General features: G+C 63.0%; 1 protein-coding gene across 2 annotated transcripts; it reads right to left on the bottom strand.

The window, feature by feature from the left end:
* Positions 1-7,509: 7,509 nt before the first annotated feature.
* Positions 7,510-19,883, bottom strand: CAPN10 (calpain 10). Of its 2 annotated transcripts, none has more exons than XM_066278695.1 (12): positions 19,627-19,883; positions 17,470-17,601; positions 15,896-16,092; positions 14,405-14,622; positions 12,911-13,052; positions 12,080-12,246; positions 11,646-11,926; positions 10,362-10,564; positions 9,973-10,231; positions 8,386-8,585; positions 8,064-8,109; positions 7,510-7,880 (listed from the first exon to the last, which is right to left on the bottom strand). In XM_066278695.1, the coding sequence occupies exons 1-12, from the start codon at positions 19,750-19,752 to the stop codon at positions 7,851-7,853; spliced, it is 2,001 nt and encodes a 666-aa protein (XP_066134792.1). In that variant the 5' UTR covers positions 19,753-19,883; the 3' UTR covers positions 7,510-7,850. The 2 variants fall into 2 exon arrangements, with proteins under 2 accessions (XP_066134792.1, XP_066134791.1); XM_066278694.1 differs by having other exon boundaries at positions 9,957-10,231.
* Between the last annotated feature and the right edge of the window lie 4,598 nt (positions 19,884-24,481).

Consider the following 24,481-nt stretch of genomic DNA (forward strand, 5'->3'; position numbering starts at 1 on the left):
GCTGCTGGGGACACCAGGCAGGCCTGGCCTCGGACGCAGTCCTGGCTCAGCACTGGTTCTCAGTGTGGCCGGTGGGCTGCTGCCTCTGGGTTCCACGGAGCTCGGGCCACGTCAGGCCGTCCGAGGAGGACCCCCCAGTCTGTGGGGGGCCTCTAGTTCTGCAGCCCCAGCTCAGCCCAGGGTGCCCGGAGCTGGACTTGGGGCCAGTGATGGACATGAGCACACAGACGGACGCCAAGGTGTCTAAGGCATGGGGGAGATTTGCCACGGGGCGGGAGGGGACGCGGCCACTGTGGTAGGACCTGCTCGGACCCTGGGAGACCCAGGGAGCAGCCCAGAGAGATACCAGGACTGGCTCCCAGATCTGGTCACCCAGAGAGGAACCAGGACTGGCTCCCAGATCTGATCACCCAGAGAGGAACCAGGACTGGCTCCCAGATCTGATCACCCAGAGAGATACTAGGACTGGCTCCCAGATCTGATCACCCAGAGAGATACCAGGACTGGCTCCCAGATCCGATCACCCAGAGAGGAACCAGGACTGGCTCCCAGATCTGATCACCCAGAGAGATACCAGGACTGGCTCCCAGATCTGATCACCCAGAGAGATACCAGGACCGGCTCCCAGATCTGATCACCCAGAGAGATACCAGGACCGGCTCCCAGATCTGATCACCCAGAGAGGAACCAGGACTGGCTCCCAGATCTGATCACCCAGAGAGGAACCAGGACTGGCTCCCAGATCTGATCACCCAGAGAGATACTAGGACTGGCTCCCAGATCTGATCACCCAGAGAGATACCAGGACTGGCTCCCAGATCTGATCACCCAGAGAGATACCAGGACTGGCTCCCAGATCTGATCACCCAGAGAGATACTAGGACTGGCTCCCAGATCTGATCACCCAGAGAGATACCAGGACTGGCTCCCAGATCTGATCACCCAGAGAGGAACCAGGACTGGCTCCCAGATCTGATCACCCAGAGAGATACTAGGACTGGCTCCCAGATCTGATCACCCAGAGAGATACCAGGACTGGCTCCCAGATCTGATCACCCAGAGAGGAACCAGGACTGGCTCCCAGATCTGATCACCCAGAGAGATACCAGGACTGGCTCCCAGATCTGATCACCCAGAGAGGAACCAGGACTGGCTCCCAGATCTGATCACCCAGAGAGATACTAGGACTGCCTCCCAGATCTGATCACCCAGAGAGGAACCAGGACTGGCTCCCAGATCTGATCACCCAGAGAGATACCAGGACCGGCTCCCAGATCTGATCACCCAGAGAGATACCAGGACTGCCTCCCAGATCTGATCACCCAGAGAGGAACCAGGACTGGCTCCCAGATCCGGTCACCCAGAGAGATACCAGGACTGGCTCCCAGATCTGCTCACCCAGAGAGATACTAGGACTGCCTCCCAGATCTGATCACCCAGAGAGGAACCAGGACCGGCTCCCAGATCTGATCACCCAGAGAGATACCAGGACTGCCTCCCAGATCTGATCACCCAGAGAGGAACCAGGACTGGCTCCCAGATCTGATCACCCAGAGAGGAACCAGGACTGGCTCCCAGATCTGATCACCCAGAGAGATACCAGGACTGCCTCCCAGATCTGATCACCCAGAGAGATACCAGGACCGGCTCCCAGATCTGATCACCCAGAGAGATACCAGGACTGCCTCCCAGATCTGATCACCCAGAGAGATACCAGGACCGGCTCCCAGATCTGATCACCCAGAGAGATACCAGGACTGGCTCCCAGATCCGATCACCCAGAGAGGAACCAGGACTGCCTCCCAGATCTGATCACCCAGAGAGGAACCAGGACTGCCTCCCAGATCTGATCACCCAGAGAGGTACCAGGACTGGCTCCCAGATCTGGTCACCCAGAGAGGTACCAGGACTGCCTCCCAGATCTGATCACCCAGAGAGGTACCAGGACTGGCTCCCAGATCTGGTCACCCAGAGAGGAACCAGGACTGCCTCCCAGATCCGATCACCCAGAGAGATACTAGGACTGGCTCCCAGATCCGATCACCCAGAGAGATACCAGGACTGGCTCCCAGATCTGATCACCCAGAGAGGAACCAGGACCGGCTCCCAGATCTGCTCACCCAGAGAGGTACCAGGACCGGCTCCCAGATCTGGTCACCCAGAGAGGAACCAGGACTGCCTCCCAGATCCAATCACCCAGAGAGATACTAGGACTGCCTCCCAGATCTGCTCACCCAGAGAGGCACCAGGACTGGCTCCCAGATCTGATCACCCAGAGAGATACCAGGACCGGCTCCCAGATCTGATCACCCAGAGAGATACCAGGACTGGCTCCCAGATCTGATCACCCAGAGAGATACCAGGACTGGCTCCCAGATCTGATCACCCAGAGAGGAACCAGGACTGGCTCCCAGATCTGATCACCCAGAGAGATACTAGGACTGCCTCCCAGATCTGATCACCCAGAGAGGAACCAGGACTGGCTCCCAGATCTGATCACCCAGAGAGATACCAGGACTGGCTCCCAGATCTGATCACCCAGAGAGGAACCAGGACTGGCTCCCAGATCCGGTCACCCAGAGAGGTACCAGGACTGGCTCCCAGATCTGATCACCCAGAGAGATACTAGGACTGCCTCCCAGATCTGATCACCCAGAGAGGAACCAGGACCGGCTCCCAGATCTGATCACCCAGAGAGATACCAGGACTGGCTCCCAGATCTGATCACCCAGAGAGATACCAGGACTGGCTCCCAGATCTGATCACCCAGAGAGGCACCAGGACTGGCTCCCAGATCTGATCACCCAGAGAGATACTAGGACTGCCTCCCAGATCTGATCACCCAGAGAGGAACCAGGACTGGCTCCCAGATCTGATCACCCAGAGAGATACCAGGACCGGCTCCCAGATCTGATCACCCAGAGAGATACCAGGACTGGCTCCCAGATCTGATCACCCAGAGAGGAACCAGGACTGGCTCCCAGATCCGGTCACCCAGAGAGATACCAGGACTGGCTCCCAGATCTGATCACCCAGAGAGATACTAGGACTGCCTCCCAGATCTGATCACCCAGAGAGGAACCAGGACCGGCTCCCAGATCTGATCACCCAGAGAGATACCAGGACTGCCTCCCAGATCTGATCACCCAGAGAGGAACCAGGACTGGCTCCCAGATCTGATCACCCAGAGAGATACCAGGACTGGTTCCCAGATCCGATCACCCAGAGAGGAACCAGGACTGCCTCCCAGATCTGGTCACCCAGAGAGGTACCAGGACTGCCTCCCAGATCTGATCACCCAGAGAGGTACCAGGACTGGCTCCCAGATCTGGTCACCCAGAGAGGTACCAGGACTGCCTCCCAGATCTGATCACCCAGAGAGGAACCAGGACTGGCTCCCAGATCTGGTCACCCAGAGAGGAACCAGGACTGCCTCCCAGATCCGATCACCCAGAGAGATACTAGGACTGGCTCCCAGATCCGATCACCCAGAGAGATACCAGGACTGGCTCCCAGATCTGATCACCCAGAGAGGAACCAGGACTGGCTCCCAGATCCGGTCACCCAGAGAGGAACCAGGACTGGCTCCCAGATCTGATCACCCAGAGAGATACTAGGACTGCCTCCCAGATCTGATCACCCAGAGAGGAACCAGGACCGGCTCCCAGATCTGATCACCCAGAGAGATACCAGGACTGGCTCCCAGATCTGATCACCCAGAGAGGAACCAGGACTGGCTCCCAGATCTGATCACCCAGAGAGATACCAGGACTGGCTCCCAGATCCGATCACCCAGAGAGGAACCAGGACTGCCTCCCAGATCTGGTCACCCAGAGAGGAACCAGGACTGCCTCCCAGATCTGATCACCCAGAGAGGTACCAGGACTGGCTCCCAGATCTGGTCACCCAGAGAGGTACCAGGACTGCCTCCCAGATCTGATCACCCAGAGAGGTACCAGGACTGGCTCCCAGATCTGGTCACCCAGAGAGGAACCAGGACTGGCTCCCAGATCCAATCACCCAGAGAGATACTAGGACTGGCTCCCAGATCCGATCACCCAGAGAGATACCAGGACTGGCTCCCAGATCTGGTCACCCAGAGAGGAACCAGGACTGCCTCCCAGATCCGATCACCCAGAGAGATACTAGGACTGGCTCCCAGATCCGGTCACCCAGAGAGATACCAGGACTGGCTCCCAGATCTGATCACCCAGAGAGGAACCAGGACTGCCTCCCAGATCCGATCACCCAGAGAGATACTAGGACTGGCTCCCAGATCCGATCACCCAGAGAGATACCAGGACTGGCTCCCAGATCTGATCACCCTGAGAGGAACCAGGACCGGCTCCCAGATCTGCTCACCCAGAGAGGTACCAGGACCGGCTCCCAGATCTGGTCACCCAGAGAGGAACCAGGACTGCCTCCCAGATCCGATCACCCAGAGAGGAACCAGGACTGCCTCCCAGATCCGATCACCCAGAGAGATACCAGGACCGGCTCCCAGATCTGATCACCCAGAGAGATACCAGGACCGGCTCCCAGATCTGATCACCCAGAGAGATACCAGGACCGGCTCCCAGATCTGCTCACCCAGAGAGGTACCAGGACCGGCTCCCAGATCTGATCACCCAGAGAGATACCAGGACCGGCTCCCAGATCTGCTCACCCAGAGAGGTACCAGGACCGGCTCCCAGATCTGATCACCCAGAGAGGTACCAGGACCGGCTCCCAGATCCGGTCACAGCCTGGGCGTCTGATTGAGTCCACTGGGGATCCCCAGGAAGGGAAAAGGGGGTCATCCAGGGTCTTGGGGGTGGGGGAGGAGCCAGCACCTGTGGCTGCTCCCACCCCTCTGCCCTGGAGAGGCTGGGCCCTCCCTGCCTTGAGGGGGGCTCTGCGTGCCATGCCCAGATGTGAGGGGCAGTTAGTAGCACCTTGTTTTTCACCGTCTACTGCTGTTTCCTCCTTCAGCGGTGGCACCCTCCCACACACACACGGGGCACCCTGCGTGGCATCTCAATGGATGAGAAAGCGCTTGGCTTTCTCTGTTTTCCTGTAATCGAACTGCTTTGCAGCAGAACAAGCAGAGAACAGCGTGATGGACGGACGCTGAAACCCAGAGGCTCAGTCCGCAGCTCGCCGGCGATCCCACCCCCCACTCTCCACCCCGGAGGCCTCCCCAGGGTGCACCAGCTGGAGCGGACCCCAGGGCCAGCATCCTGCCCAGAGCAGGGGTGCACACTGGTGACAGGTGCTGCGAAGGACCACCCAGGCGGGGTCATCGGGGACCGGAGGTTGGGTGGCCTCCTCCCCAAGCAGAGCTCACAAGGCTGTGGCAGCTGCAAAGGGCCACCCTGGGGAGGCTTAGGGGGCAGTTGCCACTCAGGGCAGCCCGTGGCTGCAGGCTCGGAGGTCAGTGCCCAGCCCCGCTGACCGTCACTGCTGTCTAAGCTCGGGCCACCTGACAAGACACCGCAGGCTGGCAGCTTCAACAACAGGCTGGCCTCGCGAGTTCTAGAGGCGAGAGGCCCAATCAAGGCTCTGGCCGGCAGGTTCGACGTCCGGCGGAGACTCTTCCTGGCGGGCAGACGGCCGCCCCCTCGCTGCGTCACTTGGTGCTCGGCAGTCTGTTCTGGTGAGGACATGTCTCCCACCACAAGGACCCCCACTCGTGTGGCCGCGTCCACACCTGGCCCCCTCCCCGAGGCCCCGCCTCCTCACGCCATCCCACGGGGGGGGGGCAGTTTGGGAGCTCAGTCCACAGCACGTCCCCTCCCTAGAAGCCGGCGGGCGTGCCCCAGGGGTGTCCCCAGGCTTTCGGGCCAGGGGCGAGTCCCCTCCCTCGGGTCCCCAGGGAGGGTGGCTGCAGGCGGAGTCTTCACCAGACGGCACCACCGAGAGGGGCCTGGGAGCTGAGGATTAAGCTGAGAAGCAGTGAGGGGCAGTGAGGGGTGGGGCCTCCCAGAGACCAGCCAGGTGGGTGTGAACACCGGCCTTTCAGCCCCGTGTAGCCCCTGGACGTCCCAGGGCTCCCTGGCGGTGGCGGGCAGCAGTGGCCTGCACCGGACGGTCAAGTTTCCTCATCAGTCCCTTATGAACAGCTTGTGCCCCAAACGTGTTTCTGCGTCGGCCTCTGGAGAACCCCTCAGCTCCAGGAGAGGGTCCGTGCTGGAGACAGGCCCTTTCTCCAGGGCCAGCGGGATGGCGGCCCCTGGCACAGCTGGTGGGCGACCTCGTCCTGTTCGACTGTTCATTTGCTCCGGTGTTGAGTCAGAAGGTGCCAGCAGGCCCCACGTGCTGCAGGTTTGAGACGCACGGACAAGACGGGGCTCCCAGAGTGACGGGCAGGCGGCTGGAGTCCAGGGCTGAGGCCTCTGGTCTCTCAGAGAGCAGCTCTGGCTGGAGGTGGACAGAGCCAGGCCTGGGACCCACTGACTGAAGAGGTGCTGGGGTTCCGGGAGGAAGGACTGTCCCCCACAGCAAGTGCCCATGGCCAACTCCCTCAGACGCCCCACCCCAGCCACTGCGGCTCTCTACTGGACGGCTGTGCGCTGGGCGGGGAGAGGGACGTCCAGACTTCGAGTGCCACTGGGCACACGGGTCTCAAGGTGTCACTGACCCCAGAGCACCCCGTCAGAGTGGACGCACAAGGGGCAGTGAACATTTTTGCCAGGATGGCTCACAGGGGGCTGTCAGGGTCACTCCCTGGCCTCTAAGCCCATCACGGGGACTGACACATGGCAGATGACCAACTCCCTCGGGGTCAGGGGTCAGAGTCAGGAAGGCCAACGGGATTCTGAAACCACTGCCCCCTGGAGACAGCAAGTCAAAGCCAGCACAGGGGGTCGAACATGAGGACCCCCTAGGGGCTCGGAAGATGTGTGTGGGGGTGGCTCCAGTATCCCCATTTGAGTCCATGTGGCCCTGCGGACTGGGGGTTCCACGGAGGGGCAGCCCCTGTCCAGACCAGGAGGCCTGAGGTACAGGGGTGCGGCCAGGACGGAGTCGGGAAGCTCAGAGGCAGGTCACACTCGTGTGGGCCACAGGACACGCAGCGTGGCTTCCCCAGGGACTGGTCACGGGCCGGACAAAGGCTCTGCTGGCTGGGCGCCTGGCCGACGTCACCACGGTGCTGACAGAGCCAGAGGGGAGAGATGGGCTGGAAACGGTGAGGGCTGTGAGGCACCGAGTGCCTGTGGCACCACTGGACATGGGGACACCAGGACACCAGGCTCGGGTTCTTTGCTGCCCACCCGCTTCCCACACCGGCACCGCTTGGCTGCAGGGTGACAAGGCTCCCAGGTGGGGAGACGGCGGGCAGCAGTGTTTCCTGCCACGCCCTCCTGCACCTGCCCTGGGCCTGTCCCGTGAGCTCGCCCCCCCCATCTCCTCTCCCTGAACCCTGAACCCTGTCTCCTCGCCACCCCCAACCCCCGGAACCACCCCCCCGGAACCACCCCCCGGAACCACCCCCCAGAGGCCAGGCCCTCCTGAAACAACACTGCACACTGCTCAGAACTCAGGTTTATTCACAAAGCTACGTCCAAGAAACGCTGCAAACGGCTGTGCTGTCTGTCTGCCAGCGCTGAGGCCCCTGGAGCCCAGGGCGGAGACGGGTCTCTGCGGGCTGCTGTCACGGCTCGGGGTCGGGGTGCCCGCCTCGCAGCACCTGCTCGACCCGGGCCGCCTCTCTCCCCGACGGGATCGGCATCTGGAGCCCCAGGCACACGCAGCACCCAGCTCAGGACGGCGGGCACAGCGCTGAGGCAGGTGGCACCGTGTGAGGAAGCCGGGGGCCATGGGAGCCCCCCGAGGACCCAGTCACCAAGCTGGCACGCAGGGTCATCCAGTTAGGTTCCCATCACCGCCATGAAGGAGGCCTGAGAAAGGAGAGGCGGTGAGGTGCGGGCAGCCGCCAGGGCCTGTCCTCGGCTCTGCCACGGCCTCTCAGGGGGATGCACAAGAGCTCCTCTGTCCCAGGGCCCGGCCCCACCCAGAGGGGCTGCCGGGAGGGTGGAGAAACAGAGGCCCAGGGCACAGGCCACCCCCCAGGCCCCACCTACCTCCTGGAGGAGCTGCCCCAGCATCTCCTGGCTGTGGATGGAGCGTCTGTGGGACACAGCACCCGGGTCAGCCCCCCCGCACCCATCTCCCCCCCACACCAAGGCCACGTCCCCTGCACCCATCCCCCCCCCCGCACCCAGGCCACGCCCCTGCACCCATCTCCCCCCCCCTCAGGCCACCCCCCCTCCAGGTGCACAGGCAAGGAGTCCCAGGGGCTGTGCGGGCCCCAGGCTCCGCCAGGACACTAACAGCAGGGCGGGTGGGAGAACAGGGTGAGGGTGGGCACCGGGACACTGGGGACCACGGGCCCCCCCAGCCCACCTGTCTATCCTGGTTGCTATGGTCACCGTGAAGGCCCCCTCCGTGTCGGGCAGGTAGGTGGAAGGCACGACCCTGTAGGTCCCCGCGGACAGGTGGCAGAGGCGGCTCACCTCCTGGGCGTAGCAATGCGGCACACAGCTCAGCAGGGGCTTCTGCAGCAGCAGGGAGGGTGTGTCCTGGCCCCCGACGTCTGCCGGGACCTGGGGAGGCACGGGCTCAGCTGGGGAGGCCCGTCCCCGGGGCAGGCAGAACTGCCCGGTCGTCCTCAGTCCCCGTCTGGGGCCACTCTCCTCCCAGGCCTGCAGCCGCCTCGGCCGGTCTGCGTGGCCCCCCCGGGGCTTGGTGCCTGGTCCCCACGACCACACCCACGCCCCTCCCAGGAGGCCCTGTCCGGTGTCAGGTGCCCAGACCTGGGGGAGCCACCAACTGCCCTGCGCAGGCCCGGCCGGAGTCACTGACAGCCACTGGTGTCTTTGCTCTCAGGGGGTGGGGGAGGGCACTTGGCGGTTCTGCCCGTCCCCCAAGGGTACAGACCGTCTCAAACAGAAAAGTCTACCCTCCCCACAAATCACCTAAACTCCAGGCTACTGCGCCCCTTCCCCACACAGAGCCTGGGACAGGGCTCCAGGCCAGCGGCCTGGGGTACTGGCCACTTCGCCTTGCCCATCGGGAACTGGGGCCCCAGGAGCACAGGGGCATGTGGGTTGGAGGCCACACTGGCTGTGGGATCCGAGCCTGCAACCTCTGACCTCCCCCTTCCCCCAGCTACAGGTCTGGTAAGCCTCTTGTCCGCATGGCGGGAAAGAGCAGATGGAACGGTAGGAGCTCGGGGTGGTGCTCAGTCTCACTGGCCTTTGCCCGGCCAGGCCCGGCCCGTGGAGGGCAGGCAGCGCCCCCTGCTGCAGGGCTCCCTGGGGCCCACACCATCCTGGGTAGAAGGGGGGACAACAGGCTTCCAGCCCGAGTTCCTGGAAGCAGCCTCGTCCCTTGGACCTGGCTGGGGTTCAGGAGCCGCATGCACAGCTGAGCCCACTGCAGCCCTGACGGCTCCCTGGCCGGGGGACCTGGGGGCCTCGCGGGTTCCTCACCCCCCCCCCCCGACTCTGCGTTTTCCTTCTGGTCTGAAGCTCCCGGCAGCGGCCTGGGCAGCAGTCTGCAGATGGTCTCAGCAAGCGTGCCAGTTCCTGCTCCCCCCACAGCCCTCGCCCTCTCATCACCTCTTCCTGGCCCCCAGGGGCCCCCACTCCCTAGCAGCGGCCTCAGTGTGACAGGCAGGGGCAGAGGCTGCGGTTACAGAGCTTTGGGGCGCTGCTGGTGTATGACTGATGGCTCCCTGGGGACGTCACTGGGTCCCCTGGGAGGGAGGCACTGTCTTGGGGAGAACTGAGCTCACCCTGGGTTCTGAGCCAGGGCAAGTGGATGAGAGGCTACTGAGCAGACCCCCGGTGAAACCGAGACCCACGTGCTGCAGGTGAGCGGCCAGCCCGGCCTCCCCGGCGCGGCCCCGCCCCACTCTGGCCCCGCCCAGCCCCGCCCCCGCCCCGGCCCCGGAACCCTGGCCTGGAGCTCACTCGGGAGGGTGCTTGCCTGGAAGACGTGGAAGCCGATGGGGAGGCAGCTGCCGCCGTCCTGGCAGTGCTGGTGCAGGCTGATCCGGACGCAGCGGGGGCCCACGCCCTCGGGCACCGAGAAGGGGAAGCAGGGGTTGCTGGGGTAGGAGGCGAAGTTCCTGCTGCCCCCCGCCGTCCGGCCGGTCCTCCAGGAGCCTCGCAGCTGCACCGTCTCCCACTCGCCCGCCGACGGGGCCTCCCCGGGGCCGGGGCTCTGGGCCACCGTCTTGATGGCGCTGCCCAGGAGAGACCAGCACAGGAGAGGGGCTGGAGGCAGGTCTGGCCCACCTGGTCCAGGCAGGAGACCCAGGACCCGGAGGGGACGCCCGGCCCCCGCCGCCATGGCTGGCCCTGCAGGGCCCTCACCTGAGGGAGACTCTCCCGCTGGAGAAGACCCGGAGCAGAAACTGTCCCGGCACGTCCTTCAGGAAGGTGCTGGGGACGGCCAGGTAGTAGCCGGGGACAAGCTCACAGTGCACATGGACCTCACGGTCATAAGCATGGCACACGGTGCCGGCCACGGGCGGTGTGGACAGGACTCTGGGCAGGCTGACCCTCTGCTTCTCCACCTGCAGAGAGGGGGCTTGTGTGGGAGCTGAGACCCAGCCTCAGGGCCGCTCCTCAGACAAGCTAACGCCTGCCAGTACCAGCCTCCCTCCCGAGGGCCGGCTGGAGATGCCCCCGACCCTGGGCTTGCACACAGCCCTGCCCCATGCGAGCCTGCAGGCTGTTCCTGAACAGATGGGACAGGGCTGGGCCCGAAGACCCTGGCCACCTGGGCTGCGGGACGAAAGTGTGCCAGCAACTCCTCTGCAGGAGGAAAGGGATGCCATGTAAGTCACACCCACAAAGGGCCAGGGAACACTGTGACGTGAGCTGTCAGACCTCGGCAAGACATCCAGACTGAAGGGTAGGCGAGCGGGCAGCAAAATGGCAGTGCAAGCCCGAGCCAGCCACGTTCCTGCCCCTGGAGAGCAGGACGGGCATGCCCCTTGGGTGCCACATGGCTCCGTAGAAAACCCCACAGGATCAGCTGTCCCCACCCACCCTCATGTGGCAGGGAGGAGACAGAGGGCGCAGGGCGGGTGAGGTGGCCGTGCTGGGCTCCCAGGGAAGAGCAGCGGCCAGGAGCCTGCCGGCCCGTCCCACGGCCTGTCTGACAGGGGTTTCGGCTCTGGTCTCCCGTGGCCTGCAGACCCTGGGCCAGGCGGGGGCCCGTCCCGCAGACCCTGGGCCAGGCGGGGGCCCGTCCTGCAGACCCAGGGCCAGGCGGGGGCCCGTCCCGCAGACCCAGGGCCAGGCGGGGGCCCGTCCCGCAGACCCTGGGCCAGGCGGGTGCCCGTCCCGCAGACCCAGGGCCAGGCGGGGGCCCGTCCCGCAGACCCAGGGCCAGGCGGGGGCCCGTCCCGCAGACCCTGGGCCAGGCGGGGGCCCGTCCCGCAGACCCTGGGCCAGGCGGGGGCCCGTCCTGCAGACCCAGGGCAGTGCTGGGCCCGCGGGAGCGCCAGCAGGCACGTGGCCCCAGGCGGCCGGGAGGCATCTGTCAGTCATGTATATTCCAGCAGCACTGCTCCTGGGACTCAGACCCCCCCACGGGCCTCCCGTCCTGGGCCCCAGACCCCACTAGCGGGGAGCTGGTCAGCAGAGTACCTTCCAGAGATGCAGGCCCACAGCTGGGTAGTCCCTGCCTGGGCCGCTTGCTGGGCTCCACGCAGCACGGTCGGCCCCCGCTGGTGCCCGGCCCCGGCAGGCCCGGCCCGCCGTGCGCACCCTGGGCCTCTGCAGGACGGCAGCGTACACCTCGCTCGGTTCCCAGACCCGCAGCCAGAACTTGGGGTTGCTGGGGAAGCCGCTGTTGTTCCGGCAGCCTCCTGCAGACTGCCCGCGGACCCAGGCCCCGGGCAGCGCCTGCGTGTGGCTCAGCACCATCTCTAGGGCGAGAGCGCACCAGGCGTTGAGCGCACCAGGCGTTGGGCTCCAGCCTCAGGCACCACCCCCAGGGCCCCGCGGACCCAGGCGGGAGTCATGCTGGGGCCCACGGCAGGGGACACGGGCGCGGGGTCAGCCTGGATGGTGCCGGTTACCTGAGTAGAGGCTCTGCAGGTGGCCAGCCTCTGTGAACGGGAAGCCAATGGTGACCTCGTCAAACTCACGAAGAAACTCCTCCTCCTCCACCCAGAACTCCCCTTCCCGGAGCTGGGACAGCAGCTCTGACGAGTCCGCCGGGTCCACCTGGCTCCACCCTTCGCCCCTGGAAGGAAGTTCAGGTCAGCAGAGGTCTCTCCTCTGAGTGACATCACTGACCATGCAGAGGGGAAAGGGGACCGTGGAGACGGGGTGTCCCGAGGGCCGTGGAGACGGGGTGTCCCGAGGGCCGTGGAGACGGGGTGTCCCAAGAGCCGTGTCCCTGCCAGCCCCTTGGCTCCGGCTCCACAGCCCTCTCCCCACACCCAGATTGGTCTGGGCTGGACCTTCCTCGGCTGTCACCTCTCCTCCCACCCCGTGGCCTGGCCGTGACAGAAGGACACCTGCCCACAGCCCCGGGCGGAGCTGCTCAGACCGAGTGTGGGGTCCGCTCAGCACGCGGCCACCTGAGGGAACAGCTCATCCACACGGGTCTCGAGGCCGAGATGAGGACATGGTGCAGGCCACCCGCCGGTCCCTGTCCCTCAGCTGAGCCGGGCATTCGTGCTGCTTGGCACCCTCAGCACCAAGCGCTAAGCCAGCCTCTTGAGACCACAGGGCTAAGCACAGAAGCGTGGTCTTGGGGTCACGTGGACCTTGCTGGGGACCAATCGGGCACTTGCCTCTCTGAGCACAGAAGCCACCACGGCGCAGCCCGTGGCCCTGGGGCCAGGCACCCGCACTGTGGCGCTGACGCTCGGTGGGGGGGGTGCCCCTGACCCCACACTCACCCCTCTCTCCAGGGCCCCTGCCAGCACCGCCGGCCCCAGGGGTTCAGGACGCGCAGCAGCAGGAAGCTCTGACCAGCCAGGCCTCGGAGCTCCTGCAGGTCCGAGACGATGAAGGCGTGAAACTCCCCCAGCTCCCTGGCACCTGGGTGAGGAACGGCTCCGTCACAGGAACCCCCAAACTCAGCAGGCAGCAGGTGTCTCCTTCCCTGGGGGCTGGTCCCGCCCGCCCAGCGTGGCCCCACAAGCAGCTGGATCCCACCGGCTACTGGGGCCTCCTCTCCTGACTGCTGCGGACACTTAGCTCAGCAGCGGCCTTAGCCAGCACCGAGCCCTAGAGAGGGACCCGGGTCTGGACTCTGGCTTGGCTGGACCAGGCCTGGCAGCTCATTCTCTTCCCAGGTCTTTTGTCCCTGCCTGGATGGATGAGGGACGCTGCCGGCCACGTGGCCGTGCAGGATGCCTGGCGCAGGGCCAGGTCTCAAACATGCTACTGCTAGCACTGTGGTCAACAGCCTCTGACCACCAGGGACGGTCGGGCAGCGGGAGAGCTGGAGGCCTGAGGAGAAACGCCTCCCCTGCCCAGAGACCGGATGCGGACAGGAGGATCCAGACAGGCTGGCACTTCCCGGGGCATGGGCTGGTGGTCCACAGCAGGGGGAGGAACTCCTGACCGTCTGTCTCTAAGAGCTTTACTCAGAACGAGCCTGTAGCTGCCACGCTCGGTGTCCTGCCCACATCCCCAGCCCCAGGCCACTTCAGTGGCTCCAGGTGACCTGTAGCAGCCCCATGTCTACCCCATCCTGAGGGGAGGAGCCTGTGCCAGGCCTGTGCCAACTGTCACACACACACTGGGGCAGCAGAATTGTCAACACGGGTCAGTTTATTTCAATGTTCACCGTCTTTGACCCAAAGCTCCATTGTAAGAATAATCCTAAATAGGAAATTGTTATACATAAAAATGTTTTTTATAACAGTGTAAATTCTGAAAAGCCTCAAACTTGCAACATTAAGGGGAGGCTGCAGGGAGGGACGGCAGACCCACTAGTGACAGAGGGAGCTGACAAAGGCTACAGCAGGTAGAGAAGGGTGCAGAATGCAGCCCACAGAGCGTGTTCAGGAAGAACAGAAACTGCAGGAAGACAACCAGCAGCTGTGTGTGAGGGTTTCACTTCTTTCAACGACCTCTCCTTACTGAGTGCTGACGTCACTGTCGCGGGCACTGGGTGTTGACTTTGCAGGACAGAGGTGTCCTCACGTGCTTCCTAAGCCACCTCCAGGCCAAGGCCCCTACACAGGCTCCTGCCCCGCCCTGGGGGATGTCCTGGCCCAGAAAGCAGGGACCCCTCCCCTGGAGGAGGGCAGGCAGCAGGACATGGTCACACGGCCCACAGCGGGACACCTGCTGGGTCGGACAGCTGTCCTGCCCTCTACTCTGTCCGACAGGGATGCCGACAGGAGTCGGGGCGCGTGTGTGCCGGCGTGCGGCCGCCTCACCTGCTCTGGGGCTGAACACGGAGCAGCTGATCAGACAGCGCTCCTTGAGGCTGAGCAGGTGCCGGCAGGCCCTGGGCTCCGAGCCGCCGGGCCCGTCCTGGGGGCCGCTGCCGCGTGCCAAGTCCTTCAGGTTCCACCTTTCCGCCAGGCCGCCGGTGAGGTCCACCAGGGCGTCTGCCACCTGTCCGGCCCACAGGTGCTCGTAGGAACCATGGACCCTGGGAGGCGGGCACAGGCGTGAGCCTGCGGGGCGGGGCGCAGCACCCTGCATCTCCTGTCCCCACAGTCCCTGGTGCCCCAGGCCATCCTGCCCCCCGCTCCAGCCCCGTCTCTCTCCTGCTGCCCGTCCTCACCACCGCCCGACACAACCGTGCCTTCACAGGCTGTCACGCAGCGTCCAGCAAAGCCCCGTCGCCTCTGCCCACGTGCAAACACTGTGCTGACTCCAGTGTGGGCGCATGAGGCAGGGCGGGCAGAGGCTGGGACACCCAGTCCTCCGTCTGACGAAGTCCCGCCCACAGGCCCGGCCAGCACGGAGGTCAGCACTGAGGTCAGCACTGAGACCAGCACGGAGGCCAGCACTGAGGTCAGCACTGAGGTCAGCACTGAGGTCAGCACTGAGGCCAGCACTGAGGTCAGCACTGAGACCAGCACGGAGGCCAGCACTGAGGTCAGCACTGAGGTCAGCACTGAGGCCAGCACTGAGGTCAGCACTGAGGTCAGCACTGAGGCCAGCACTGAGGCCAGCACTGAGGTCAGCACTGAGGCCAGCACTGAGGCCAGCACTGAGGTCAGCACTGAGGCCAGCACTGAGGCCAGCACTGAGGTCAGCACAGAGGCCAGCACTGAGGTCAGCACTGAGGTCAGCACTGAGGCCAGCACGGAGGTCAGCACTGAGGCCAGCACTGAGGTCAGCACTGAGGCCAGCACTGAGGCCAGCACTGAGGTCAGCACTGAGGCCAGCACGGAGGCCAGCACTGAGGTCAGCACGGAGGCCAGCACGGAGGTCAGCACGGAGGCCAGCACTGAGGCCAGCACTGAGGTCAGCACTGAGGTCCCCGCTTCCTCTGTGCAGAGGGCTGCCTGTCAGCCCATCTGTCAGCAGGATGAGAAATGCATGCTCAGCGGGAACGGCCTCGGTTCAGACTGTGCGTGAGAGTGTCCATCTGTGTGGGCCACAAACAAGGCTGCACCTAGCTCCTCCCCAGCAACAGGCCGAGGCTGCCTGACCCCAGGGGTGGGCACACCCTCGCTGCTGGGTTTGAGGAAAGAGAAGTGAAGGAAACACACACCCTCCCTCGTGCCCGACTGAAACAAGGACACCTGCAGGCCAAGTCTCAGAGTCTGTCTCTGGACGGGTCAGCGTCACCCAGGACTGGCCACCAGACACTTCGGGATGACAAGGGTGCTGCAGCTCAGGGAGACTGGACACGCGCTCCCCAGGGGCAGCCGGTGGTGGCGGCCCAGCCTGCCCACCTCCAGTGCACGTACTTGGCATAGACCTTCTCCAGCAACGGGAGCCAGAACACATCCTCTCTCTGGCACCGGGAGAAGCACAGTCTCCCTGCAAGACAAGGCAGACGGTCATCTATGGTCACCTCCACCCAGCGTCCAAACCGCCAAACTCGACAGGTGAAGGAGCCACGGTACGTCTGGTCGAGCCAGCTCGGCTGTCCGGGGGGAATGACCTACCGGGCACAGGGAAAGGCAAGATGAGACCAGAGCCACACAGGGCCCTCCCAGAGTCGCGGCCAGAGTGTGACCACACTGTGCCAGCCCACAGTGCCCTGCGGCCCACAGAGGGTCGGACCTCACTCCACACCTACGGTCAGTGCTCATGGAAAACCAGCCACTGGACAGAAAACCCACACCCTTTTCAATAAAATACTTTAGGGCCACACGAGGGAGCCAAGTGCCTCCTCCCCCAAAGTCTCAAGTCCAGCATTTGCCTCCTGTCCCAAATAAGCCCTGACCCGAATCCAAAACAACTGTGACTTTTGTTCTGACGTCAGTATGAGACCCAGTTCCCGACAGAGTGGCTGCAGACAGCAGGTGGCCGTGGGCACAGCACCCCCTGAAGGAGCCTGGAGCTCAGGACTTCTGCGGGGGGAGGGGGGGCTGGGGCCCACATGTTCCGCCGGGTCTGGTGTTCCGACCCAGAGGCAGTGCAGGCTTTGCACCCAGTCAACTTGTTTGGTGCTGGCTCCACCGCTCACTGGCCAGAAACACAGGGGCGATGGTTCCAGCACCCGCCCTGGAGAAGGTCAAAGCGGGGAGGCTTGTGAGAATGAACGCCAGCGATGTGGTGTGCTTGGCACGGGGCCTGGGCCCCAGGAGCTCTGAACGAGGGCACCACTGTCAACGCATGTTGCTGTGCTCTCTGCTGACACTTAGCTAAGAGCTAGACAGAGGCCCTGAACGCTCCGGAGAGGGGGTCTGAGCAGGCCTTCTGCACCTGCGGTGTCTGCCGAAGATCAGAAACCGTTCTTATCATCTTTTGCCAACTTGTCTTCAAACCTGTTAAGGAAGTCAACCAGCTAGGAACACTTACAAACCAGGGCTACAGGCTTGCTTGGCCAACCCCTTCCTACCCGGGTGGGCACGTGTGCCTTCTCGGTTCAGATGCCCGGCTTTGACGGCGAGAGCCCAGGGCCCAGCAGACTGCAGAGCAGGCCGCACAGCCCCGCCGTGGGAGAGGAGGACAGTGTCTGGGCCCCAAGCCCGTGGCCGACGGCCGACAGCCAACCTCTCACTCCCCACGGCCCCCCGCTGAGCAGCCACAGCAGAGCCCCTGGCCTCCCGCTTCCTTCCTGTGCCTGGCGGACAGGAAGGCGGAGCGGAGGAGGACCCCCGTGCCTGGCGGACAGGGAGGCGGAGCGGAGGAGGACCCCCGTGCCCGGCGGACAGGGAGGCGGAGCGGAGGAGGACCCCCGCGCCCGGCGGACAGGGAGGCGGAGCGGAGGAGGACCCCCGCGCCCGGCGGACAGGGAGGCGGAGCGGAGGAGGACCCCCGCGCCCGGCGGACAGGGAGGCGGAGCGGAGGAGGACCCCGCGGGCACAGACACCTGGTCCAGGAGGCGCCGGCTCTTCTGCAGGGCGGCGCAGGCGCACAGGAACCAGCAGTCCCCCAGCAGCCCCTGCTTCACCTGCCCCTCCAGCGGGCTGTCTGGGAACAGCCGGGGTGCCGCACAGATCTCCTAAAAGAAAGGAAGTGGTCCAGTGACAGCACGCCTCACAGCGAGTCTGCAGAGCGAAGGACACGGCTCTGGATGACGGCCGGAGGGTTTTCCGCTCACTCGCATTGCCCGACAGCCTCCGGCTTCTCGCAGGCAGGATCTGTCAGCCCCGCCCCCCAGCTTCAGATCACCCTGCCCAGCTCAGATTATGGGGTCCCTGTCTCTGTCCACCTTCCTTAATTGGCAAAACCCCCAGCTCTGGATAAGTGCTGCCATCAGTTAAATGTTCATCTAAAAAACTGGTTTCACTTTAAATTCATAATGGCAACCCTAGAATGGATCCGTGATGCTGCTGAAAATCCTACTGTTTTCCCTAAAAGGCTCATTTCCCACACCCCCACTAGCTGATGCCTCCTGTTCTCCCTTCTCAAAACGTCCTCATCTCCTGCTTCGTCCAGAGCCGCCTTCCCTGCCCCTCCCCTACCTCGGGCCTGGATTCCTCCACCACCACCCCCAGGGCAGATCCTCCAGTATAGGCACCAGGCAGGACCTCTCACCTCGAACACAGGCCCCTCAACACGACTTCCTCCTGGGTTTCCCTCCACTGACAACCTTCTGGAAAGAGCTGCCATCCCCACTCCTCACTTCCTCCCTCTCAGAGACACAGGCTCCTGTCGTTTCAGACCCCAAACTGTCTTGACCAACGTCACTGCCCTGTTACCAAACCCAACAGGCAAGCCTGTGTCCTCATCTTCTCCAACATTTCACAGCATCAGGACAGTGGAGGGCTGTCCCCTGAGCCAGCACGTCCCCTCGTGGCTCCCACGATTCCCGTGTGCGCCTCCTGGGTGTCCTTGCAACTCACTGCCTGCTGCTTCTGGAGTCGACCTGTCCCGGCACCCCACTCGGAAATGCTAGGGCTCCTTCCGGCTCAGTTCTGAGTCCTCCTCTACCTGACACACCCTCCGAGGCCCAGGCCACCAGTGACAGTCCCCATTCCCGGATCAAGCCTCTACCCTCCACGGTCCTGAGCTCTCAACGCTCACATCCACCTGCCTACTGACAGCGCCAGTTAATGTGTGAGAGCCAAACCAACCCTGGACTCCTACCTCCCACTTTCCCCCAGGATGTCCACCCGGGTGGTCAGGCTGGAAATGTAAATGTCATTCTCAATTCTGCCCTTACCTTCACTCTCTACTTCTGATGGGTCACTAAGACCCGTCAGAGAGCTGAGGGTTGTCACACAATACAAGCCTCCTCATCCCTCTCTGGGACCAATGCAATGGCATTTCTGCCCCCACCCCCCATCCATTTCCCACCCAGCAGTAAGAGTGAGCTTTACGCTTTAAACAGAAACTCAGTTGAATCACTCCTCTACAAAAAAAAGAAAAAAAAAAGAAAAAAGTCTAATAGCCTCCCATAACAACTAAGACACATTTTCACCCAAATTTCACGGCTGTGGCCTCTGAGGCAAGTCTTCATTCTGTGGCCCGGCCCCCGCCCAGGCCACACAGGCCCTGGCAGTGCTGCCCTAGCGCTGAACCGTTCTGGCATCCACACACCCCAGGGGGTGGGGGAGGCAGGCTTGCTCCCTTATCAGCAGATAGATCCCGATAACCCATCTCCAAAGATGTCAACAGAAAACTAGACCAGAGCACCCCTTTAAGCTGCCACTTTAAAACGCTTACATCTGAAAATGCAGGTGCACAAAGTCCAAAAGAGAGACATGAGCAGGGCACAGCGGCTCTGCTTTTTTGTAGGCGGAGCAGCCGGGCCCTCCTTCCACTAGAGCTCGAGGGGTCCTGGATACCGTGGGCAGCCGGGCACAGGCGGCGCAAGAGCCATGCAGACCTGATGCACCAGCCTGGCCGGCGCCCTCTCGGACCCGAGCTCGCCCAGGTGGGGGCGACCCTGCGGACCCGCGCCCGAGGCCAGCAGGGCAGACCAGCGGGCCACCGCGCGCCCCGACCGGGCTGACCCCGCCCCCTCCGCCAGGAATCCACGTGCAAGCAAAACCGGACCCGAGACCCCCCGCCGGCCGCTCACCTGGGGCCGCCTCCACGTGATGTCCTCCCGGAACCGGGCCAGCGGCGTGGAGAAGCTGGAGAAGAGCGAGGAGTCCGAGGCCGGGAAGGCGGCATCCCGGAACAGCTCCCTGGCCGGCGCCCGCATCTTGGGGGGTCCCGGGCTCCCATGTGCAGCCCGAGCGCCCAGCGCGGCCCCAGCGGGAGACCGAGGTCACTGGCGTTCCGGTGCAGCCCGACCCTCCCCCGCTCCAGCCAGACAGCCCCGACTCCGCCGAGCGCCGCCGCACGGTCGCCCGGGTAACCGCAGCATGGGGTCGCAGGCTGCAGCCAACCGAGCGCGCTGCTTAAAATCACGTGAAACAGAGACCCAATCACACTCGAGCAGCTTCCAGCCCTCCTTTTGGGGGCGTGGCTCCCAAGCAGGACTCTCGCGAGGCCCTAGCGTCGCCCCGGATGCCCTTCTCCTCCCGGACGTAAGGGGCCCGGAACAGTTCCGGTCGAAGTTCATGCTCGACGAAGCCGGCAGGCGTCCTGTCCTTGGGCCTCTGCGGGTCGGGCCGGGGCGTCGGCACCGCTTGGACTCGCGGACTCCGGGGGGCTGAAGGGACCAGAGAGGCCGCCTCACGCCGTGGACCACAGATCCCAGCAGGCAGCGCTCCCTCCCAGAATGCACCTCTTCTTCCGGCGCGCGGCGGCGGGCCCTGGGGCTGGACAGCGCCCCGCTGGCCGTGCGGTCCTAGTGCTGCGGGCGGTGAGGGCGGTGGGTTAGGCACCTGCTCAAGGATTGATTCGCCCTTGCTGCAGGAACCTGCGCGTCGCCATCCCCGTTCCCAGGAAGGAAGGCGGCCAGCCAGAGCTTATTCTCCACCCGCCCCTCCAAGCTGCTTCGCTGTGGCTGCAGCCTTCAGCAGCGGGCCCGGCGGGGGATACGGGGGCCGGCTAGGGACAGCTCCTGGGCCACCTATCAGGGCTTCTCAGCTTCTGCATCCTCAGGCCACTTGTACCTGATGTGACGAGTGGTCACGTCAAGGCCCTTCTTCTAGCGGAAGATCCTACAAAGCGCCTACCGGTGGACGCGGAAAGAACCTGGTCCGGGAGCCCCGGCCCCTGACCGCTCTGCGAGCTCCTCCCGCCGAGAGGCTGGGCAGGGCCTGCCTGGGCAGCAGCTGTTGGTGGTGGCCTGACGTTGCGTTACCTCGACCCCGCTAGGCCTCAGCGCCCTGGTGTGGGGGCCTAGGGTACTCATCGCTGCTGCTGTTCTAGCAACGGGGCGACCGCATCTCAGCACCCCTCTGGGACGCCAGGGGATGCTTCGTGACTTGAGGACCCCCGGGGCGCTCGCTCTCCCAGAGGTGCCTGACCTCCTGGCAGGCGGGAGGCTGCGCTGTAGGTGAGAGCAGTCAGGAAAGGCCTGGGCGATCCTGAAGGAGTAGGAGGCGATCTTTTCCCTGGGGTGCTGGGCAGTGGGTGCGCCCCACGTAACACATCGGGGTGGTTAGCAGCAGAGCTGGGGCCAGCTCACCCCGGCTTGCAGGCTGTCTCCTGAGCAGGGCCTATGCCCGGAGAAGGGACCACAGGAGACAGCTGGTGCCCGATAGGCAGCCGCCCCGGCCTGCAGGGACAACTGAGTGACGGCCCCGAGATGGCATCAGCCTGCCCTGTAGCACCCTTACCCCGCAGGCCCTGTGATCTCCCACGCCCGGGCGCCGAGATGCGCCTTTGGCCAGGTAGGAGTGCAGGCTCCTCTGGCCAGCAGGTATCAGGAAGCAGCCTGGGGTGGTGGGACTAGAAGGTTCTGGAGGCATCTAGTTCTGGACCCCAAACTTGACGGCCGCAGGCCCTGGGACAGGGAGTTATTTCAAGTCTGAGCCTCAGTGGAGCCACCTCATTAAGGTGGGACCCCCCCCCCCATGTCACAGTGCAGTTCAAGGGTTTCGGGAGGATGAAGGTAAATAGCCCTTCCCCCTGACCCCCACTGACCACACTCCTAACGGCTTCCTTCGGGTCCTACAGAATATGGACTTTGCCAGCTCTCCCTGATCCCCAGCCCACTTGGGCCCCCAGGTTGTCACCACTCCAGAGACTTGGTGACCCAGGGTTTTGTTCACACCTCTTGTTCTGCTTGGATGACTGCTCTTGTCATTTCTCTAGGGATGTTCCTTGACTTCCTTGCCAGGAGGGGGTCTCTCCTCTGAACCCCCTCATCTCTTCACCATTTGTTCAGTGGGCAAAAATGGGGCATTGCTTTGGGCACTGCATTCTCATGGCGATACAGAGACTAGAAACGAGTGTCCTGCCCGCAAGTCACCCCCCAAGTTAGGTGGGGGTGGAGAGGGGAGCACTGAACTAACTGCTCTGAGTGAAGGGGCAGGCAGCAGTAGCAGGTGGCGAGGAAGGGGGCAGCGTGCTGGGCCCGTGGTGCAGCCCTGGCTTGTCCGGCTGCCGCGTTCCACTGGGGTCCACCACATAGCCACTGCCGCTTCACCAACAAGAGCCTTGGTTTGAGTCGGTGTAGTTGCTGGCATTGGGGGCATCTGGACCTCTCCCCAGCTCCAGAGTCAGAAGTTTCAGAAAGGGGCACAGACCCCAGCTCTGGATGGTGGGGCACAAGAAGCAGTCCTTTGGGGGGTGCTGGGAGTCTTTCACAGTCTTCAGAAGGCCAGAGGACGGGTGTTCTGCAGCCAACCTGTGGGGGTGTGCACCAGACACCCTCCCCCCCCAAAGGAGTCACAAGCTGCAGCTGGCTTGTGACCACAAGGGGTCCAGCCAGGGTACAAAGACCAATATGCTGAGAAGAATCCTAAGCAGACAGAGCCTGGGTCTCTGGTGATATCTCAGCTCCAGAACCAGTCAGTCCTAGAATGGCCCTGCATTAATAATCTGCGTATTGCCTGACCAGGCGGTGGCGCAGTGGATAGAGCGTCGGACTGGGATGCAGAAGACCCAGGTTCGAGACCCTGAGGTCGCCAGCTTGAGCGCGGGTTCATCTGGTTTGAGCAAAGCTCACCAGCTTGGACCCAAGGTCACTGGCTCGAGCAAGGGGTCACTTGGTCTGCTGTAGCCCTACGGTCAAGGCACATATGAGAAAGCAATCAATGAACAACTAAGGTGTCGCAACGAAAAACTAATGATTGATGCTTCTCATCTCTCCGTTCCTGTCTGTCTGTCCCTATCTATCCCTCTCTCTGACTCTCTGTCTCTGTAAAAAATAAAATAAAAAAACCAAATAATCTACTGCATATCAAGTTACCCCAAAACTTAGTGACTTAACATGACATTTATTATCTCACGCTTTCTGAGGGTTAGGGTGGGGGTGGCTCAGATTCTTGGGAAACTGCCGTGGAAATGTCCTGGACTGCAGTGAACTGGAGGGTTCTCTCAGGCTCACTCAGAGGAGGCCCGTGCTTGTCACATGGACCTCCAGAAAGCTGTTCCAGTGTCCTCGCAGCGTGGCAGCTGGCTTGTTCCAGAGCATGTGATCCTCGGGACAGGGAAGTTGGAAGCCGCTCTTGTGTTTTGACCCCCCCCATCAGATGTCACAGTCCTCTTTGCTACCACATTCCATTCATTAGAAACATGTCACCACGTCTAGCTCACAGGCCAGGGGAGGGCATCGAGGTCTTCCCTTTCAGGGCTGAGCATCAGAAAGTTTCTGGATGTATTTTTAGAGCACCGTGTCCCCAGGGGTGGAGATGAGAGTGTGGCATGTGCAGGGGACGGGTGGCAGGCAGTGTGAGAGCCTGCGGGGGTGTGAGGGTGTGGCAGCCCAGGGCTCTGACACAGTCCAGAGGTGGGAAACTTCCCATCAGGATTGTGAAAGAGTGGAGGCAGGCGTGCTTTTCACTTAAAAGATCACTCACCCATGCACCACTGAGCAGGACAGCAGATGAATGCTTCCCTTCCTCCTGCCCTCTCCCTTCCTGACTCTGTCTCTCGGGAAAGAAAAAAGAAATCAAGTCCTGGCCGGATAGCTCAGTTGGTTGGAGCGTCCTCCCAGAGCTGGAGGTTGCCAGTTGAATTCTCTACCTTTCTCAAGAAAATAAAATGAAAAAAATAATAATAATAAAAGATCACTTACCTTGCTTGGGCTCAGAAGTAGGTCCCTGAGGCTGGGCTAGTCCAGTGAGCTCCAAGGCCCAGCTTTTTAATCAGCAATGGAGATTTAGCTTAGAAGGTGTTTGGCGACTAGTTATGAGGTGGGGGGACGTGCCATTAGGGTGTGGTGCCCAGTGAGACAGTCCAGAGACCCTGTGGAATGTCAAGGACTGGGTCTGGGCCCCTGTCCATTTAGGAAGACCATGGGGCTCGTAGTAAAAAGACAGACTTCGGGAAGATGCCTCGATGAGGACCTGGGTGGGAGACGTTCTTAGCTACATTGACGGGTCTGAATTGCAGGGCGGCTTCAGACCCAGAAAATGGGGTAGGCACTGTGCTCCCCTCCACCACCTCACCCCCGCCCCCAGCAGCCACAGTACAGGCCCGTTGTCCTGGGCCTGCAGGCAGCGCAGCCTCCTCTCTGGGATTCTCACAGGTGGCAGACAGGCTCTGGCTTCATCACAGAACCCCATCACCAACACCTCAGCAAGGCCATGGGCCCCGCAGGACCAGCTGCCAGCCCACCCTTCCTGGAGCTGCCTCTGCCCTCGGAGCCCTGAGAGATGGTGGGAGCCTGGGCCTCCACCCCAGTGGGTCCAGGAGATGGCTAGAGCAGCAGCCTGGGAGCCTGGAGTGGTCTGAAATCGCCTGAACAAGATCCACTGGACACCTGGTCTTGCTGGCCCTATGTCCTGGCCACTCTGGGCCTCTATCTCTTTATCAACAAACCCCACGTGCAGAAGGCCCAGGGTGGTTGTGAGGAGGAAATGAGAAGTTGA

This window comes from Saccopteryx bilineata, chromosome 5, assembly GCF_036850765.1.
Source record: "Saccopteryx bilineata isolate mSacBil1 chromosome 5, mSacBil1_pri_phased_curated, whole genome shotgun sequence".
NCBI classification, from domain to species: domain Eukaryota; kingdom Metazoa; phylum Chordata; class Mammalia; order Chiroptera; family Emballonuridae; genus Saccopteryx; species Saccopteryx bilineata.

What these genes read in the sequence shown, in the direction of transcription:
- CAPN10 (XM_066278694.1), bottom strand. Translation starts at nt 19,752, where the DNA reads ATGCGGGCGCCGGCCAGGGAGCTGTTCCGGGATGCCGCCTTCCCGGCC. An exon ending in GCCGGCGCCTCCTGGACCAG is followed by an intron (nt 16,093 to 17,469) that starts GTGTCTGTGCCC and finishes TGTGCCCGGTAG; the next exon opens with GTCATTCCCCCCGGACAGCC. An exon ending in ATAGCAACCAGGATAGACAG is followed by an intron (nt 8,110 to 8,385) that starts GTGGGCTGGGGG and finishes TGTGTCCCACAG; the next exon opens with ACGCTCCATCCACAGCCAGG.